The sequence below is a fragment of the Taurulus bubalis genome (genome assembly GCF_910589615.1).
Source record: "Taurulus bubalis genome assembly, chromosome: 11".
In the NCBI taxonomy this organism is placed as follows: domain Eukaryota; kingdom Metazoa; phylum Chordata; class Actinopteri; order Perciformes; family Cottidae; genus Taurulus; species Taurulus bubalis.
Window position 1 is genome coordinate 10,419,021 of NC_136599.1, and position 20,436 is coordinate 10,439,456.

The 20,436-nt window shown below is 41.7% G+C and overlaps 1 protein-coding gene across 1 annotated transcript in view; it reads left to right on the plus strand.

Annotated features, from left to right (window-relative positions):
• hspg2 (heparan sulfate proteoglycan 2) overlaps window positions 1-20,436 on the plus strand; it is a gene marked incomplete at its 5' end in the record, with an annotated part of 80,744 nt that overhangs the window by 53,238 nt on the left and 7,070 nt on the right. The window contains 31 exons of the mRNA XM_079226624.1: window positions 229-459; window positions 573-686; window positions 801-928; window positions 1,424-1,510; window positions 1,726-1,784; window positions 2,342-2,506; window positions 2,610-2,720; window positions 3,263-3,363; window positions 4,105-4,285; window positions 6,573-6,632; window positions 8,979-9,101; window positions 9,252-9,404; window positions 10,153-10,313; window positions 10,563-10,640; window positions 12,464-12,599; window positions 12,837-12,988; window positions 13,188-13,332; window positions 13,838-13,981; window positions 14,643-14,777; window positions 14,879-15,060; window positions 15,440-15,635; window positions 15,858-16,037; window positions 16,168-16,428; window positions 16,579-16,741; window positions 17,312-17,409; window positions 17,499-17,765; window positions 17,895-18,007; window positions 18,169-18,316; window positions 18,436-18,546; window positions 20,036-20,171; window positions 20,259-20,403. Coding sequence (XP_079082750.1) covers window positions 229-459; window positions 573-686; window positions 801-928; window positions 1,424-1,510; window positions 1,726-1,784; window positions 2,342-2,506; window positions 2,610-2,720; window positions 3,263-3,363; window positions 4,105-4,285; window positions 6,573-6,632; window positions 8,979-9,101; window positions 9,252-9,404; window positions 10,153-10,313; window positions 10,563-10,640; window positions 12,464-12,599; window positions 12,837-12,988; window positions 13,188-13,332; window positions 13,838-13,981; window positions 14,643-14,777; window positions 14,879-15,060; window positions 15,440-15,635; window positions 15,858-16,037; window positions 16,168-16,428; window positions 16,579-16,741; window positions 17,312-17,409; window positions 17,499-17,765; window positions 17,895-18,007; window positions 18,169-18,316; window positions 18,436-18,546; window positions 20,036-20,171; window positions 20,259-20,403 — 4,464 coding nt within the window. The remainder of the gene's footprint in view (window positions 1-228; window positions 460-572; window positions 687-800; window positions 929-1,423; window positions 1,511-1,725; window positions 1,785-2,341; window positions 2,507-2,609; window positions 2,721-3,262; window positions 3,364-4,104; window positions 4,286-6,572; window positions 6,633-8,978; window positions 9,102-9,251; window positions 9,405-10,152; window positions 10,314-10,562; window positions 10,641-12,463; window positions 12,600-12,836; window positions 12,989-13,187; window positions 13,333-13,837; window positions 13,982-14,642; window positions 14,778-14,878; window positions 15,061-15,439; window positions 15,636-15,857; window positions 16,038-16,167; window positions 16,429-16,578; window positions 16,742-17,311; window positions 17,410-17,498; window positions 17,766-17,894; window positions 18,008-18,168; window positions 18,317-18,435; window positions 18,547-20,035; window positions 20,172-20,258; window positions 20,404-20,436) is intronic.

Consider the following 20,436-nt stretch of genomic DNA (forward strand, 5'->3'; position numbering starts at 1 on the left):
AATACTTTTACATGGGGAACAGAACATGTGTCGGCAAGCATCCCGCCCGTTGAAGTGATCCGTGACTGTAAATGCCTTCTGGCGTCGTCCTAAAAAAAGGAAAAGCAAAAAATATATTTTTAGCAATAATGAAGTGTTGTTTTTATTTCTGATTAAAATACATACATTTATATGATAAATGTGCTCTTACTGCATGAGAAAAGCCACGGCTTCCATTTTGTCTCGCAGGAAAACTGGCGTCGTCCTGACGGCATGCCCGCCACCCGAGAGCACCTGATGATGGTTTTGGCTGATCTGGACGACATCCTGATTCGAGCATCCTACTCCACGGAGATGCGGTCCTCCAGTATCTTTGATATCAGCATGGAAGTGTCAGTGCCTAACTACAGCGGCTTGGCTCAGGCCCTAGAGGTGGAGCAGTGCCGCTGCCCACCTGGATACATGGGACTGTCTTGCCAGGTAAAACTTTTTTCTGAACAGTTGACTTCACTAGGAAACGATACAGGCTAATTGTGCTTCATTCAAATGCTTATTGTTGTATGATTATCTTAATCACATTATGTTTCTTGAAGGACTGTGCACCCGGATATACTCGCACTGGAGGAGGTTTATACCTGGGCCATTGTGAGCTCTGTGAATGCAATGGCCACTCGGACTCCTGCTACCCTGAAACTGGCATCTGCACGGTACGACGCACTCGGTTAGCGTATAGCTGATATTTGTCATGTTGTGGTTAGATTATAGCCTCATGACAAGATGGGCAGATCTACGTATACACATGGTACAATTTTTTCTTCCAGAGCTGCCTGCATAACACTGAGGGTGAGCTCTGTGAGCAGTGCGCTTCTGGCTTCTTCGGTGACCCCACTGTTGGCACTCCAGAGGACTGCCAGGCCTGCGCCTGCCCTCACAATGACCCAGATAACCAGTGAGTACTGGTACAAAGACCAAGACTTCACATTCCACCTCCATTAATAGCTCAAGCCTCTGTGTACGGCTCACTTGCTCTTGTTTATACAGCAAATTCTACTGTCTTGTAAATTCTGGAGTTTCGTTTCCGTTATTAACCCACTTCTTGCCAACGAACAAGAAATATGATATATTCACTTTCCTACTTTTTTATCCTCATTGACTTAATTTTATCAAATCAGGATGTTATTGCCCAGCAGTATGCAAAATATATGGAGAAATAGTGAAGACAATTTCAGTCAAATTAGATGATTTCAGTCAGTTGCTTCCAATGCAAATTGACTTCTTTTTTTCAAAATATTCATAGCTGTGTTATGGATATTCCTCACTAATATTGAAAAATATGTTTTCCTGTCAATTCACAGCAAAAGAGACTTAAAGAAGAAGTTGATATTGAACCTTGTTTCTGCTCAACAGTTCATTTTCTTGTCTCTGTGTGTAACTCATGTCACAGGTTCTCCCCCACCTGTGAGAGCCTTGGAAATGGAGGCTACCAGTGTACTGCCTGTCAGCCCGGATACACTGGCCAGTATTGTGAACGGTAAGATAACCATACATGTTGTCTTGATGTGGGTCAGAACAGTTAATGAAATAATTTCATATAGTTTGTTTTGATAAAATTGCATTTACCGTCTAAATGAGAAACACTACAATTTTCCATGATGGGTATTTCTATCAAATCTTGAGCTGGATAATACATTGTTGTTGACTGAAGTCAAGTGCGGTTTCTATATCTGTTTTTCTTACCATCATCAGTTGTGCTCCTGGATATGTTGGCAACCCTCAGGAGAGACAAAAGTGTCGTCCATACGATGGTAAGGCGGCATTTCACGTAAAAGTATGACTGGGGAGAGATTGAGCCCCCTGTTCCCAATTCAAACTGCTCTCAAAGTGCACCAGATTGAGGCATTTAACCTTTCTAGGGGCGTCCGGAGCGCATGAAAAAAAGTATTGTACTTGAAATATTAACCATAACAAATTGAAAGAAAAAATAGACATACGAGGATTTAAAATAAATAAGTGGAACTTTTTTTTTAATTAATGGTGAATTCACATGGTCCTGTAAAACAAAGACAGGCAACAAATATATGAGAGTGGTATCAATCTTCTAATGTCACTCTCTGCAAGAAAGTGAATAAGCATATTTCCTAAAATATTTAACTATTTCTTTAAACTTGCCCCTGACCAGGTTCGGCTGAAAACAACTAAAGAAGTCATTAGATGATTTCTGTCCAGTTTTAAATTGTGAAACAAACATAAAAAGTCCAGCTTACTGCCTAAGCTCGCTTTGTGAAATACCACTCTGATGCCATTTGTCTGATGTTTTAGAAAGTATTCTTAATTAGTTTGTTATGACCTTTGCACTTTGCAGCTGCAGCCTCACTGGTGGTGAAGGTTTACCCAGAGAGGGTCCTGTCATCCCAGGGTGGCTCTGTCACTCTCCGGTGCCAGGTGTCCGGCTCTCCTCCACACTACTTCTACTGGTCTAGAGAGGATGGACGATCTATCTCCAGCAGTGCTGACAGACCCAGACAAGGTAGGGCAAACACTTCAACCACAATCTGAATACATGTATTTGATATAATTGATAGACAAATTTATGTTTGAATAAAACACCTGTTGATCGTGTGTGTGTGCAGGAGCGGAGCTGTTCTTCTCCAATGTCCAGCCGAGTGATGCCGGTGTCTATATCTGTACCTGCAGAGACCAGCGCAGCACCAACAGGAGCCGCGCTGAAATTGTTGTCACAAGTGTGTATGGCCTCACTGCAACATTAGCAAATAGATTATTCCCTCGTGCTGCTTAGTGCAGCACACTTAATATATACCAACTGTGGCTCAACACATGGGTTTGCTCATGCATGGATTATGTAAGACCTCATTCTTTTGTTTAGTTGAATGTACTGTGGTGCAGTCTGCATATTTAAAGTGTATGAGGTGCTAGTATAAGATCACTGGTATGAGAGCGTAACAGAGCTGGCAAAAGAAAGTTTTTCTTGTTTTAGCTTTTCTAGTGAATTTAACATAGTTTCTTGTAATACGGAACAGTGAAAAATTACTTAAATCTAATGTTGAGCAGACTGGGTTTGATTAGGAGGTTCATTTTTACATTTTGACAGAAGTGTGCAGTCGATGAAGAAAAGGCGGCAGAAATAACTGAAAGTGCAAAGATGTTTTCGTGGTCTGATGCCAAGATGTCATTAGAATTTTTTATTTTCACCATTTTGTGTTTTGCAATAAACTGTGTGTATGACCAATCAGTATAAACTAATTATCTTTTTGCATTTCACCAGGTGTCCCATCCAAAGCCATTGAGGTTACAATCGAGGAGCCCAAAGCCCAGACTGTCAGGGTTGGGTCAACCATCAATTTTATCTGCACTGCGAAGAGCAAGGTAACCCTGGAGAATGATCGTAGTATTGAATAGTTCAACATTTTGAGAAATACTCATATTTACTTTCTTGCAGAGAGTTATATTGATCACTTCCACTGTTATCTGTCTGTTAAATGTGAAGCTGGAGCCAGCAGCTGGTTAGCTTAGCTTAGTTTAGCATAAATACCTCTCATTGAAACTCACTATTGGTTGCCCGGCTTCTTCGTGGTGATAAAAAGACTTCATGACCTTCACTGTAAAATCACATGTTGTTGTTTTTACTCTTCCATTTTTTTTTACAAATATTAACAAACATTATATCAGGAGTTTTGTGGGTGCTGGTGGGCATATTTTGTTGTTTTTGGACAGAGCAAGTCCAGATGTTTCCAGTCTTTATGCTAAGCTAAGCTAATGGTCTGCTGGCTCTAGCTCTAATGTTTAGCATACAGACATGAGAGAGGTACTTAATTGATCTTCTCAGCCAGAAAGTAAATGGAAAAAATATAATGTCAAATTGTTATTTTAGCATTTTACTCATGTATTATATTTTACACATAAAAACAATCTAGAAATGTGGTTCACTTCACTTAAGTTTATAGATGATAGAAAGCACATGTTGCCACAATGCTGTAAGCACATACAACAGAACATTTAGTCTTTATTAAAAAGGTTGGTCTGCGGACAACAAGAGCCTTTTCTCCCATGTTTAAGATTGCATGCATCTTGTGATTTGTATGTGTTTATTTGCGCGCGCCTTCACAGTCACCAGCCTACACCCTTGTGTGGACACGGAGAGGCAACGGGAAGCTGCCCAACCGGGCCATGGACTTCAATGGCATCCTTACAATTCAAAACGTCCAGCCCGAGGATGCAGGCGGGTACGTTTGCACAGGCTCCAACATGTTTGCCATGGACGAGGGCAATGCCATCCTCTACGTGCCAGGTTCGTGATCCTCGGAGCCACATTCCATTACCCATCACCCCCAGCTACCCTACCAGCTCTGGCAACCGTAGTTTCCCTCACCCTAAACTCCCCCTCCAGCTTGCGATGGTGCATGCTTCTCTGTTTTACCACATCTGTCCTCATGCACTATGAACACTCAGCTCTGGGTTAACAGCATAATACGCTTGCAGTTCTAACTCCCAATGCTTTTGCCTTCTGTCTTATTATCATATTGCCAATCATGCTGTTCTCACTGCCTTTTTTTCAACTTGCTGCTTCTCTGATCAGTAAATATACAGCTTGTGGGTTTGGTAATATTAAAACTGCAGTATACACATTTTCCAGATAGTGTATGGGGTGAAGTATGCAGTTTCAGATTTAACTGATGGGCTCTCAAAATAATGACACATCCATTACACTTGAATCTAATGAGCGCTCTTTCCGCTCAGTGATTTGTGGGTAATGCTTTCCTCCAACACTCTACTAAGGCTACTGCAGATTTTTTTTATTTCCTCTTCATAGTTTTTTTTCACATGGGTTAAATTAATTGGTGGTGGTTTGGTTGCTCCTTGGTTACTGGTACAGTTGCTGGTTTCTGCTGTTAGAGGTTTCACTAGCAGGGTGCTGGATTCTGGTGTCTTTAACTTTGGGCTCCTGGGGCCACTCCCTGCCTGAGCTGTAGTGTATAATGATGAGGAGGAATGTGGATGCCATGATTGGTGCTTAGTGACTCTGCGATCGACATTCAAACAAGACTTCAGTGTATCAGGAAGAGATGAGAAGTAGGAAGAACCCCACTACCCCTGATTACTTTGTATTGTTCTACTCCACACAGTATTCCTTTCTGAAATTACTGAATTGCTGAATAAACAAACTGGTGCTATTAGCCATGCAGTTGGTTAAAACTGTGGTGGAATTCACTTTCTAAATATGTTGTTATACTGCTGTAATATCACTCCTTCATTCCTTTATCTTCAGTCTTGTTTGTATGGATTGTTACTTGTCAGATTTAGTTGGTAAAATATTTCTGATTTAAAATGCCCCAAATCCTAATTTTGTCAACTATCATCTCCAATTGTATATTATGGTATTTTAATTTACATCCTGTCAATGTTGCTGGCACATTTTCTTTTTTTGATTGACTGAAATATGTTATCCTGAAATGTTTCCATGAAATCAAATATATCAGAAATGTTAGAATTTGCTATGTGAATGCAATTACTTTGCATGGTGTGTGTTTACATTTTGGCAATTTCAAGTGTTTTTATAAGAACATATTTTTATATATCTCTGAGAATATCTTACACTTCAATTACAGGTCACATTTAATCTTCATTACTTTACAATGACTGGATTAGCTTTATTTGTTCAGTCATGACTCAAAGGATATATGATTGGAAATATACCCAAAGGTGCTTCTGTAAAGATTTGACTCTTACTCTCTTTTTTTTACATTTATTTTTAAAGAATACCTATCTGATGTAATGCACACATGTCACATTGTAATGTATTTATCTTAACTGTGAAAATATTTTGTGTAAAAGAGCAAATTGATTAAAATAATGACAATTGATCAAAGTGATTTGCGAATTCATGGATGTGTATCACTTACATATATTACCTTGGTCAAGTCAGAATAACCACAAGCTGTATGTTGGCTTTTTAACAGCTGAAATGGAACTAGTGTCCCAATGTTTAAAACTGCTTTTTGCTACTAACCTGCATGTCTCATGTGTGGCTACACACTGCATAACTCCATCTCTCCTTGTGCTGCTGCACAGTTCTCATAGTCATAATCTTTGTGCGTACGTGTGTGTGTGTGTGTCTTGATTTTGAATTCACAGTATATGAAGCATTTTGGAGTGTTTTTGTTTTGGGTTGGTATAAAGTGTGAGATAAGCATTAACTGTTACAAGCAAATGAACATTTTAACCAACATACTTCAATTCACGGTGATCTTCAATTTCTCAATAAATATACATACGGTAAGTGTGAAAATTGAATGAACTAATTGGCACCATCATGATAAAACAATTCTCAAAAGGTAAAAATACCTTTAGTGTTTGATGTCAAGTTGGTGCCAGTTTAATTCAAGTTCACGATTTCTTTTTCGCATGTTTCCATTGTGTGTGGTGTTTTTTGGAAAACAATTAGACAAAACCACAACAGCCCACATTTGGAGATAAGCGTCTCTGGGAGAGGTGCATTTCCTGTTATCCCAGAAACCTGACCTCTCAGTTTACCTGTCCGTCCCCCTTCCTCCCCTCCCTTCCTCCCACAACTACAGAGGCCTCACAGACTCAGATGTTTTACACAGCCTATGAAATGTTTGAAGGACATGGAAAGCGTAAGTCCGCATGGGCATGGTTTCCTTTCTGCCGGGCTCCCTGGAGGGACCGGCCTCTCCCTCTCTATGTCTTGCATGCTCTCATCATCCTCAGCATGGATCTACTGGTGGCCAGTTAGCGCCCATGTACAATCCATCAAGCAGCATCTTCAAACATGACTGGCCAGAGCCTCTGAGCTGTCTTATTTAGTTTCTTAGCAATCATCTTCAGTTGAATTACGAAAGATGGATATATGTTTTCAGTATATTAGTATATGTTATTATATTTTAAGTTGACAAGTTCCTGTAATGTTAAAGAGTCAAAGCTTGGATTGTACATGAGCATTACTGGCTACTACCTTACTCTTTGGGGTCATCACTGCAGGAAAAAGTGCATCTGCATTCTAAGGGCAACTCCTCTTGAATGTTGAGTCAAGTAACCATCATTCAAAAAAGATCACAGTCAGTGTTGTACAGTAATTATAGGCCTACAAATAGAAAATATATTTTTCAAATGCATTTCAACACTGGTAGTGTAAATGACAAACCAGCAACACTCCTTACGAGATCTGATAACTGGTGGATAATGTTGGACAATGTCCCTCTAAATTGGGAAAAAAAATAGCAAACATAATTAGTATAATTTTTTCATGAATTTTAATGATATATACAAATATCTGTATAACAAAATGAAGAAATCTATTATTCAGATGCTTGCTGTATAAAATCAGCAGGTTTAAATACTGAAAAGGACATTTGAGTCAAATGTATTTTGTCTGTTATTACATTATCACAAGCTAGATGCTTACTTACAACGTCTCCACATTCAGCGATAAGATAAGTCCCTTATTCTTCTTTCTCTTCGCACTTTGCTTTTTCCTTTTCTTCCTCAGGAAACATGCTATACCTGGAAATAGCAGTTATCTTGGCTTCAAACATCATACTGTGCTTAATACATCCTATCACAACCTCATTGCATCATAGCTGAATGTGGGTACCAGACCCGAGTCCAGTGTGAGAGGCCTTCTTTCAGTGCTTCACGCAGATGGAAGTGGACTTAAAATAACACACTTAATGTACTATTTATAGATGTAAATCAAACTATATTGCGTATGTAATTAAGAAGTTAAAGGTTTGATTCATTAAAAGTATAGAAAATCATATTTTCATTCGTCACCTCTAGTAGTATCTCATGTATCTTTTGTACAGACAATCGGGATCCCCAGAAGCTAAATCAAGTAAATGCATTCGTGTCCCTTTCATAATTAATTGTAATATTACCTTTAGTGATATTTTACCTTTTTCATTTAGTGCCATCATCTGGTCAAGATTAGAATTTTTCCAAAACTTGACCAAATACCAGAAAAACAGCCTCAACTATACTTTGGGTTTGGTGCTAATGTGCTAAACCAACTGGTGAACATGCTAAACATTACACCAGCTATCCAGTATCTTAGCTTTGTCCGTAGCACTAGCACTCAAAGTCCAGTTCATCCTCACAGAGCAGCTGGCAGGGCTGTAAATTATTCTTGTTCTTGTTTAAATGTAATATTTCTCTGTTTTCAGCAGCACAAATACAATTCCATCCACCTCCCTTTTATTGGAGCGGAGACAAACCGATAACTCGAGATCTGGACAGATCTATGCAGACAAAACTGTCCTATAGATAGCACTGGAGGTGGTGAAGTGAGACATTATGTGTTTTCCTGACCTGACTGAATCCACACACTTATTTAATCCTAGAGCTTTACAAAACACGATACCTACATTCAAATAATTTTCATTCTTAGATGTTACTTGTCTCAGAGGAGACTTTAGGCAATCATGTCTGCCCTGTGTCCCACAGAGGACAATGAAACGTCTCTCCGCCCTGTAGTATTGATGTCACTAAGGTGAGAGAGTCCCAGAGGTTTTCAGCCTGCTTAGATAGCCTCGTACTCATCCCTCCCGACTGAAAGAGGCCTTTCTTTTGCTCTGTCACCCTGGGATCATTCAGGATTGAATACAAAGTCTAGCAGCCAGGCAAACTGGCGCAGACAGCAGCATGCCCTGAGGCCGTGCCAATGCCTGCCTGCCACTTCTCATCTGTTTGGTCTGCTCTGAGGACCTAGACTGCCAAGGGTGAGGGTGGGGGCACGGGCAGAGGCCATTACTCTCCGTTTGATCGAGTCATTATCATCAAACACATTCCCACAGCTTAATGGATGTAGACTCCTGACAAGGTTTCATACTCTCACTTCTCCACCACACCAGTAGCCCTGCTGCCCTACTGCCCAGCCTACATTATCCCTCTTTATTTCTCCACGTGCCCCAGGGAAGTTTTACTCCAGTTTGCGCTGTGTTTGATGAATGTTTCTCCTCCTGTAGCTTCAGAGGAAGCCCAGCCTAAGGCCACTGTCACTCCCTCCGTGCTGAATGTCCAGCAGGGCCAGCGGGCAGAGTTTCGCTGCACAGTGAGCGGGACCCCAACCGCTGCCATTGAATGGATCGGTATGACCAGTTAGTTCTCTACTTTTGCAGTGTTTGGTGCAGGCCTTGTTGAAGTACATTGAAAGTAATTTGAGTCGAAAGGGCATTTTCTGTTGTATGAAGATCTTCACCCTGCAGCCCTTAGTGACAGAGTGTAACTGTATATTACAGGAGGTCCGGGGAACAGAATGAGTCCAAGAGCTGTTGTACGAGGTGGCGTACTGACATTCACAGCAGTGGACCCAGCTGATGAGGGAGAGTACACCTGCAAGGCCCTGAACACTCACGGGGAGCACACAGCACGGGTTTCCCTCTTTGTCCAAAGTATGCTTTGTGTTTGTATTACATGTTGTGGGAACACTAATCTGTTTATACACTTACAATGCCTTCTCTCTTTTGAGGACAAAATACCAAGTCCCAACAATGTAAATGATTATTAAGACTTGTTTGGGATTAGGTAAGGCCTGTGGTTAGGCATGTAGTGGTTAAGGTTAGCCCGGCTGGGTTAAGTCTCCAGAGAGTTCTTCTTAGTCAAAGCGATGTCCCCTTAAATTAGGTGTGTGTGTGTGTGTGTGTGTGTGTGTGTGTGTGTGTGTGTGTGTGTGTGTGTGTGTGTGTGTGTGTGTGTGTGTGCATTTTCAGAGGTTCAAGGCTCCTTTTTTGACCGCTTGAAACAACAGAAGCAACATGAACAGATATCAAATGATATTAAATGTCTTTAGCTCATCATTGTATTGCTTTAAAGCTACTAAACAAATACATGCCGTAAGCTTATTATCAAGAATGAAAATCATAAACAATAACACAAACCTTGCTGAAGTCAAGACACTCAGGGTCTTACTTGGTCTGGTATGACCAGTTGTTATGGGTGACTTATAGTAGCTGAGGTTGCTTAGCCAGTTCATTGACTTCTATTTATGCAAATGTAATTCCATGATTTAGCACGTCACAGATACAATTTTGTATGGTTTTATTATATAAGAAAAGCAATAAGTAAATGCACAATATGTGAGGGTGGCTGTGGTGGGTATATTTTTCATTTTTGATTGAACATTATTTATTTTTTGGTCAGAATCTAACCCAAGTGGCCTCGGCACCCAGCCTCAAGTCCAAGTCAGTCCTCAAAATATCGAAGCTCATGAAGGAGACAACTTGAGGTTGTACTGCCGAGCAACAGGAGTACCCACCCCGAAGCTCACCTGGCTGAAAAACGGAGGACAAATCCCTCCACAGGTGAGACACCGCCTGCTGTCTCAGTGCCTTGATGGTGACGTTAACGTGGATTAATTACTGTATTCACATTCTGCTGTGCTGTATCTCTATCTTGCACTTCGAGGTGTGTCCTTTGCCGATGGTATTTCATCATACTGTGTCAGTTGATATGACTGTTTCAGCATTTTGACCATTTACCCTTATTTTTTCCCTCTGTTTGTCTCCTCCCCTTTTTTGTTTTGATCCCACCCTGTTCTGATGTTTACTCAGGCCATTCCCTCTCATGGTTTCCATCAATTTAAAAGCAACAGTCTCGATGTGTTACAAAGACGTATTGAGGAGCTGCAGGTCTGTCCATCTGTCCATCTGTCCGCTGTCTGTCCTGTCTCGTAGTGAAAACCATTGTCCTCTACTGACCTCGTCCTCACACTTTGTCGAGTGCAAGTGCATGATCAAACGTGTCCTTGATTCACACTTTGTAGCCCTGTTAATTTACTACAGCTGCTCACTAAGTGCCTTTAGAGCTAATTCCAAATACATTAAAATCAACCAGCTGGGTCTGGTTGACTTGTTAGTGTATTTGCATGTGGTACATGTTTTTATGTTGTGTTTTAATAACAAAAGTGTTCCATAGTCTTTTTTGTTTTGTGCTGTCACATCATTCCATCCCTGACTTGTTTTGGCTCTCAGCACTCAGTTGACCCTCATCATTCCATTGAGTGTATTAACAGGACTAAGTATACAGGAGGTACTGTAGGTATTTCAGACATATTTTGCTCCGTGCCAGACGCATCCCGCTGCCCCCCTACGTATTGTGTTGGTCTGGTTTCTGCATAGCCCTCCTCGTCGCGATGAGGGCTTCGGGGCCTGTTTAGTTCTGCCTCAGAGAGCCTCTGCGTTGTGTCAGCCTTTCCCAGGGAGAGCTGGGCTCTGCCGTGCGACCACGCAGAAATTCTGTATGCTCTAGCAAACGGCTTGCTTTGAAAACTCCTCAATGGGTTCAGACACACATTGAGTCTGGGCCCGCCTCAGCCACTGCTCGGTTTAGCCTCCCTCGCGGTTGAATGAGCCGGAGCTAAGCAGCTTTGTCCGTGGATGCCCCAACACCCCCCGGATACAGTAATCCCTCCCCGGACCCTCCCCTCCTGATTCCCCTCCTCTCTGAGGTGTTTCCAAACTTCATGAAAGCTCATTTTCAGCCTTGCTGGACCTTTGACAGCCATGTGGAGTAGTGTACAAACAAGTCAGGTAGTCGATGGCTGGTAAACCAGAAAGTCAGCAGAGTTCTTAAACTTGAGTTGTGTAATTAATGAAGGGTTTTGGTCCTTACTCAGTTTTAGGTGGTGAATATTTTTGATTTCCAGGGCCCTGTCTCGAGATTAGTTTAAGATTTCCCAGTTAAGAACTGCTTTGTAATGGTTATTAAGTAACCTCTGTCTCAAGTCAATGTTTCGCAAACTGTTAATTCTAACTCTAATATGTTTCATAATGTATAAAGGGGAGACACTCCAGGTGAATGAGGTAAAACATTTTAATAGATATTGCCATGAAACTTCCCCAGTTGATTACAAGTTTGTTTAGTTTAGTTTATGTTTAAATATGCAAATTATGCTTTATCTAATGCTAACTTTTGGTGAATTTAGGAGAAACTTTAGATGCAATTAGTGTCGTAAAAAATAAACCCCTAAACGTGTATTTTGGATGTTTTCTTTCTTCTCATCTGAAAGAAGACATGTTACGGTCACAAAAAAGTTGAAAAACAATGTTTTTGCCTGGACGATCTCCCCTTAACAAATTAAAACTCCACCAATCATTGTAGAAATATCAACAGTACTTTGTGCATAGTTTCATGTGCAAAGTACCGTGTCATAGAAATCATGAATCAAAGATCCATTTCCAGACTTAAGTGTAGCAATAACAGCTCTTGTCTTGTCTTAAAGATCCACTTTGTAGTGCTTTTGTGTTGCTATTAGCTAGTAATGTCAGCAATGTCCTATTTGTGTTGCTTCATTCGACATGAGACAAGTAAGTGATTGCTTCGTCTTCAGTATATATCATGACTTATGTGTGTTTTTATGATGTAAATAATCGTAAAATCATATTAATTGTAATGCACAGTGCACATTGAGATGGGTGTCTAATCTCGTTACATTGTGGTGTGTCCTCTCCAGGCTCGCATGGACCGCACCGACATCGGTACTCTCCTGATCCCCAACATCAAGATGTCAGACTCGGGCACATACATGTGTGTTGGTAGCAACAGCATTGGCTCAAATAGTGCTCCCATTAAAGTCTTTGTGCTCAAAGGTGAGTTGACCTGGTAGTCAAAGAGAATCAAACCCATAACCCTCCCCCTTCACCCTTTCATCTTATCCACTAACTAATCATGTCAGTTAACAACTTTTTCAGAAATACTAATTAAAAAGCACATTGAATGTAAAAAAAAACCTGGAAAGGTATACAAAACAACTAACAAGAGCCCTTGCATCCACTTTGTAATAACCAAGAAAAGATAAACAGTTAATAGCGTCTGTGTTTGTGCAGGGGACCATAGCCTCTCAGTGGTCAGCATCCAGCCAGCTATAGCTGATGTACAGGAGGGCCAGAATCTGGAGCTCAACTGTTTTGCCCCTGGAAATCCTCCTCCCCAAGTCACATGGACGAAAGCCAGTGGACGACTCTCCTCTAACCACCAGGTAATCACACAAAAATACAGAAGTGGAAAAAGGCATCATTGGGCCCATATGAAATGCCTTATACATGTCGTATTGGCAATAAATGGAATATTATTATTATATAGTATTATTTTCTCTTCCTAGTATTAGTCGTAGTAATAGTAGAGGTTTTCCTGTGAGCTGAACTGAAATGACGCTATTCCTTGTCTACTGTGTGCAGGTTCTGGGCAGTCAGCTGCGTATCCTGTCAGCCACTTCCGAGGACTCAGGGGAGTATATCTGCCGGGTGAAGGGCAACCCTGGAAACCCAGGATCTCATGTCCAACAAGCCTCTGTGTCGGTGTCTGTCACTTCATCCTCTTCACGTAAGTTGGTCAACACTTCAGGCCTCATACAGATGGAATATTTACTGTCTTGCAACAGAATAGAAACAAAGAGCCCATTTTTATATTCTTGTTTCAAATGTGTCTTGTTGATTTGATTAGACTAGTCATTAATTTACATGTAATGTTAATTACAGTTGATGGCAGCACCAGTCAGAGGCTGGGATAAATACATTAAGAGCAGTGCATTACATAGCAGGCTGTTCTCACAGTAACACTGCCTCGCTTCATGAAGTTACTTTCCAGTGTCGCCCAGTGTGACCTCACTCTGAATGATTTTCCTCGCTACTGTCCCATGATCTCATCCTCATTCACTCCTCCCTGGTCTTCAGTTATTTAACTGCTGCCATTGAAGTCCATACCCATATTGAATAGTTTGTTACTTCAGCTTTCTGTGAATTATAGTCAGTGAAATTAACTGTGGTTGTAAACTGCATTGTTCAAATAGAAAATGTCAGGAGCCCAAAACGCTGTTTTTTTGCTGCAGGTCTTCAGAGTCCAATCATCGCCGTTGAGCCCCATAGCTTGGCAGTGCGTGTGGGGGACTCGGCCAGCTTCAGGTGTAGAGTGTACAGCGGATCCCAGCCTGTCAGACTGGAGTGGAAACTGGCCAACAACCAGCCGCTGCCAGGTAACAACCACCACACACACACACTGAGGAGTAAACCTGCTTCATGAGTTCTGCTTTTATGATGTCATTGTTTGCAAGCAATTACCGATACAACCCACCCATGAATTACTCCTCTGCTACTTCATTTATTTAGTACTCTTGTTTTCTCAAATCCATTTCCTGTAGACTTGCATTGACATGTTTGCAGTACTAAAAATATTGCATGTCATTTAGCCCCGTAAGATTTGATGACATGCTCTCTGAGCTTAGTTTTTCTGACACTTTACTCCCCAAATTTGAATATCTTCAAGGGGTGTCTTAGACCCAAGATATGGATCTACTGTCCAGGCTACTCCAGCGATATCGTTTTGCTCTTCCATAAAATTGGGGGAATGAAAAGAGACAAAAACATTGGATCACACATAGTGCAACTGAATATATATTTTTTATTTGATGCCTTCTGCCTCCTAAATGCACTCTTCTGAATAATCTCTCACTTCCAGTTTGCTGTACAGATCATCAACATCATTAGTGTTATTTGTTTACTTAAAAAAATGCCATGATGAGTATACTGAATATTCATGTCTAAAATCAGTGAACTGATAAGGCTTAGAATGGCTCAGGTACCATTTAACTTGCATTATATATAGCATATCTAATGCTTTGCTACTCTGCTCTACAGATAATATTAAAGTTGGCCCTGATGGTTCTGTTCTAACCATTACCAATGCCCGCCCTATGGACCATGGTGCCTACCGTTGTGTAGCGAGTAACCCGTTCGGCATCACCCACACCATTGTGTCTTTGATTGTCAAAGGTAAGCCAACTTTCAGTCACACCCATGCCACTCTAAGTGAAGGGTTCCCTCTAGTGGCTGATCAGATAAGGAGTTACAGTATTTTGTATCTGTGCCCTCAGAGTCTCCTGTGGCCACTGTCACCCCTGTTGGACCGATACATGTCAGGGTGGGGGAACCCATTAACCTGGAATGCCAGGCATCAGGAGAGCCCCGCCCTTCAGTCTCATGGCACAGGCTGGACAGCAACCGCAAGACCATGCTCAGCAGCCCCGTGCCCATGGAGTCCAATGCAGTCATGCAGGTAATAGATCTAACAAAAACTGCTTGTTATCCAACACTTCTGTGTTGCTATTTGAAGTTACTATGAGGAACTTTTAACTGTTCATGAAACAGGCTCAATGCCTCTATATGACCTACATAAGTAGACGACACCATGTGCAACAAGATGTATTTAAGGGAGGTACGGACGAATCAGAACCAGGACTGCTGCTGTAAAATTAAAGCTTTTCTAAAGGAACTCTGGTGCACTGACACTTTAGTCCACAGGGACCGCCAAAATCAGCACAAAATGAAAATCCCTCAAAGTAGCTTTAAAGCTTCAAATCAATGTTTGGTATCAGCTTTTGCATTCTGAAATTGTGTAATTGTGTATGGTGAGATGTACATTTTTGCTCATGCAGATACTAGTGGCACGTCCAGAAGACAGGGGCACTTATGTCTGCACAGCTCGCAACAACGAGGGCACCACTGAGACCAAGGTGGAGGTCATTGTTGAAGGAGGATCTCAAGTGCCCACAGTGCCCAGGGCTTCAGTTCCTGAGCCACTGATGGTTGTGGTGGAAGGGCAGATTGCAACGCTGCGCTGTCAGGCCCACGGTAATGATGGTCAAAATTGTAATTTATACAGCTGGAATTCACTTGAAGCCTTTTTCTCTTGTCTTGTTGCATCTCCAATACCAAAGACGTCTAAAAACAAAACACCTGTCCCAACTTTTTTTATTGTATCGAATACCATAAGAATAAAAAAAATGTCATTCTTCACAAAAAACGTGCAAAGGTATAGAACTTGTGTTTTTGATCTAAATTCTGCTATTCTAGGTCTCCCACCCCCGACGATCACCTGGTCCAAGCTGCGCTCTCCACTGCCTTGGAGACACAAGGTGGTGAACAACAGCCTGGTGCTGCCCACAGTGGGACGCCAAGACTCTGGAGAATACATCTGCACTGCAACCAACAACATGGGCACCACTGAAGTCACCATCATGCTAGATGTAGAGAGTGAGTGCTGTGGTTTGGTTGTTTGCTGTCATTTTATTTTAATTTAATAATGTTGAGACATATACAGTGAATGTCTCATTGTGTAATGTATATTTCTTGAGAAAACATAGTAAACCTTTTTTCTCTCTAGCGCCTCCTTATGCCACTTCTGTGCCCGACGATGTGGCTGTGCGGGTCGGGGAGGTGATCAGGTTGCAGTGCCTTGCGCATGGCACTCCTCCTCTGACCTACACTTGGACCAAGCTGGATGGAAACCTGCCCCCGAGGGCCCAGGTTAGCGGAGGGGATCTTCAAATCAACCTGGCTACCGCCGAGGATGCTGGGAGCTATAAGTGCGTAGCCACTAACAAAGTAGCCAACAGCGAGGTGATCGCTAAAGTCACAGTCAGATGTAAGTTCACTGATAATATAATGATTTGACAAGTTATGATAATGTTATAGATAATGAATCACACATTGTGCACCACATATACATCTCTCCTACAGAGAATTTGTGAAGAGCAAGAACTAAATCATTATCTCTTTCCTTCCCCATCTACAGCCCCCTTGGCAGTGCGTGTGTCACCCCAGGTTGAAGTAAAGGCCCAAGGCAGTGCTGTGGAGTTCACCTGTTCGTCAGCTGGCGGTATAGAGACCAACATTGAGTGGCTGAAGGAAGGTGGAGCCCTGCCACCGAACCACCACGTCAAGGATGGCGTGCTCAGGTGACTCACTCGTATTGCTGTCTGTTGGTTAAAAAACAGCTCTGAGTGTATCAATTCGTATGATGTTGAATGACCAATCTGCCAGTTTTGCATGATTACCCCATTGGAAAAAACAAAATTGTGCACAATTTATACATAATATGTACTTAAAGGATCAGACCTCCCCAGCCTCTATGTGGATTTCACTGGTTGAAGCTATAATTTTTAGGGACTATTTTCAGCCATGTATTTGGAGCTCTAGCAAGTAGTTAAAGCAACAGGAAGATGAACAGTATTTAGGATTGACTCAAAATAAACTACACTACCAAATATTCATCTCAATAAAGGAACATGTGCAAAAGTGTGGCTCATTAATGATTATAAAAATGTTTTCAGAGGAATATGCTTTACCAGGCTTTGGTGTTTTCATGGGAATTGTTGACAATAAGAAACAAATATATCACCAGGCTTATCCTTAAATGGGCTAAAAACATTCAAATTCCTTTCGGCCTTTAAGGATAGGGTGCCTTAGATATTGTGTAATGTGTGTTGTTAAGTCTTTAATGTGTGTAATTTAATCTCTGTCTGCAGAATTGAGAACCTTGAGCAGAGCAACGAAGGCGTTTATATCTGCAGAGCCAGCAGTGTGTATGGTCAGGCCCAGGACACTGCCAGGTTGACTATCCAAGGTCTGCTACATTCACTGCAAATATACTAGTATAAACCATGCTTCATCAAAGCCAAATATAACCTGTTGCTGTTCTTTTCTTTTCCGTAGCCCTGCCAAAGGTCATGATCAACGTGCGTACCTCGGTGCAGACTGTGATGATAGGGAACTCTGTGGAGTTTGAGTGCCAGGCTGTTGGCGATCCAGAGCCCACAGTTAAGTGGAGTAAAGTTGGTGGGTCTCTGCCTGCTCATATCATGGTGAAGGACGGCATGCTGAGGATCGAGAAGGTGACGGAGGCCGACGCCGGGCAGTACCGCTGTACGGCCACCAACGACGTAGGCTCGGTCCAGTCGCAGGTGGTGCTTAACGTCCAGTGTGAGTGCACAAGAGCAGAAAATTAACTTAAACACATTCTCTTTACTTCTATTACAGACATACATCCATGCACTTGCACATACACACTGATGCATTATTCTCATTAAAACCCTTTGCCTGTTTGCACAGCCCTTCCTCAAATTGCTGCGCTGCCTGAAACCAAGGAGGTCACAGTTGGGTCTGATGCGGTCTTGCCCTGTGTGGCTTCAGGGTACCCTGTGCCTGAGATTAAATGGTCCAAGGTAACCAAGATACTTCCTTATTTCAGTCAGCTTCATATTTCAAGACTTATTTGTCTTTTAAATACTTTATGATGTCTATAGACTCAAGAGAATATACTTTTTGTTGATGCAAATATTATTTATAATGCTGATTGTGTCTCTGTGTCTGTTTCTGTTTCAAGGTGGAAGAAGAGCTTCCTCCTAAGTGTACCCAGGAGCTCAACGTGCTGACGGTTCCTCGCGTCACCCATGAGGATTCTGGGATATACGTCTGCACCGCCTCCAACAAACAAGGAAAAGTGGAAGCCTTTACTACACTTCAAGTTCACGGTTAGTCTGCGGTGTAGAGTACCATGGGAAGCCATGTGTCAATAAATAAATGATTGAAAAGTTGAGTATGAACTGCACTGTTTTCTGTCTCTAAAATAGATTATGTGCTTTTTTTTCAGAGAGAGTGATGCCATACTTTGCCCAGGAACCCTTGTCGTACCTCACCCTACCCACCATCAAAAATGCCTACAAGACTTTCAGCATTAAGATCAACTTTAGACCTGACAATGGTGATGGTAAGGAAGTGCAACCTTAAATTTACTTCACTTTAATAGTTTATCAATTTATTTTTCTTTTCTCTTGTTGTATCTTGCAGTGTGGAAATTGTTTTTGCTGTTTGTACTATGTTGTGTACTATGTTTGTCATATTTCTTCATGTATAATTTCAATGCATCTTCTGTCCCTTCCCTCTCGCCCTCACCTCTCCCCCTCACCATCGTGGTGGGAAGGTCTCATATTGTACGCTGGTGAGTCTCAGTGCTTGAGAACCACAGGAACTACAGACTGATGTTGGCAGCACTGCTTTTTGGCTCATCCTTCTCTCACATTATGCATCCAGCTCAGAGCTGATTTTGGGGCTGTGAAAGAGATGCAAGAAGATGGTGCATGTTTTCATTTTGGCTTTCATGAAACCACATCAGCTTCATAATAGCTTGGCTACAAATCTACTTTTACACCCCAGTCAACATCATCAGCTTCCACACTGCCTACACTGCAGCCCTGCTGCTTAAAAACACAGTTATTGTATGCTAGAATTGTTAAATGCAACGCTACACCCATTTCTGGAGGTGTTCTTTGATTTAAACATTTCTACAGTTATAAAAGTAGTGACAGCCGCAGTGAGTCAAATTGCCTTTGCAAAAAAAATATGGCTTCAATTATCCTATCCCCAGTTGGTGCCGGATGTGCGGGAACAGGACAGCAAAATGAACATGACAGGAACAAAATTGTAAAATTGAAGGAAAATGTGTGAAAAAATTTCTTTAGACTGACTAGATTGAATTTATTTGTCAATGTTTGGATTTTGAATGTCTCACCACATCCCACCCATTGGGTAACACACTATTGCAGAAGCTATTTGAACACGCTCGGCTCCTTAAATGTATAAATGTGTGCTACAAACATCAGAATGTTAATGTATGTGTGAACTTACTTTACACTTGAACAATCAACTTTGTGTTGCACATTCATGCATTCGACTTGATCACTCATTTTCACAACTTTCAGAGAGGACATAGATGGATGTGTGAAAGGGCATGTTCCCACTTCCCTGGGAGCCTCTGTGGCTCACATAAAGCATGTGTTCCCAGCATGTGCATACAGAAAAAGGAGGACTGGTATTATCGTGTGACTAGCAGCCCAGTGATGCCCAGATATGATGACAGGTTATAACCTGGCTTTGGTTGGCTTTAAACTTGCCCCACCATAGCATGCTACTTACCGTCCAGCTTTCAAAGAATGTCCCTTGTGTATGAATGAGTCCGTTGCAAACAAGACACTTTCAGCCTAAAATGTTGGTTTTCCTGAGTGAAAGGTTATACCAGTGGGCTGAGATGGTTATTTCAGGACTGTTAAAGAAATAGTTCTCTTGAGACAAAGCTGAAACACGGAAATTGTTCCACCTTTTACTCAAGAAAATTCTCGAAAAAACTGGAAGATTCCACTTGTTTAAATATAACTACTAGATTTATTGAACTATTTAGATGGATATTATTTTAGGGGACGCATTTGGGATGAAGTTTGTACTGATTCTTACTTTTTGCGGTGCAGGTATGATCCTCTACAATGGCCAGAGGAGGACCACAGGAGCAGACTTTATCTCTCTGGGACTTGTGGGCGGCCGCCTAGAGTTCAGGTCAGTTTATACTGATCTTAAAAGTTCTACTAATTGACAGATAGACATCATGATGACGTTGTCAAAATGATTCCGATGCTGTCTTAGATTTGACGTGGGTTCAGGCATGGCCACCATCCGCGACCCCAACCCTGTCAAACTGGGAGAATTTCACACAGTTGAGCTGTATCGCAACCACACTTTGGGCTATATCACAGTAGACGGAGGGGAGCTCATCAACGGCAGCTCACAGGTACTTCTGTCAATGTTAATGTAACTCCCACTT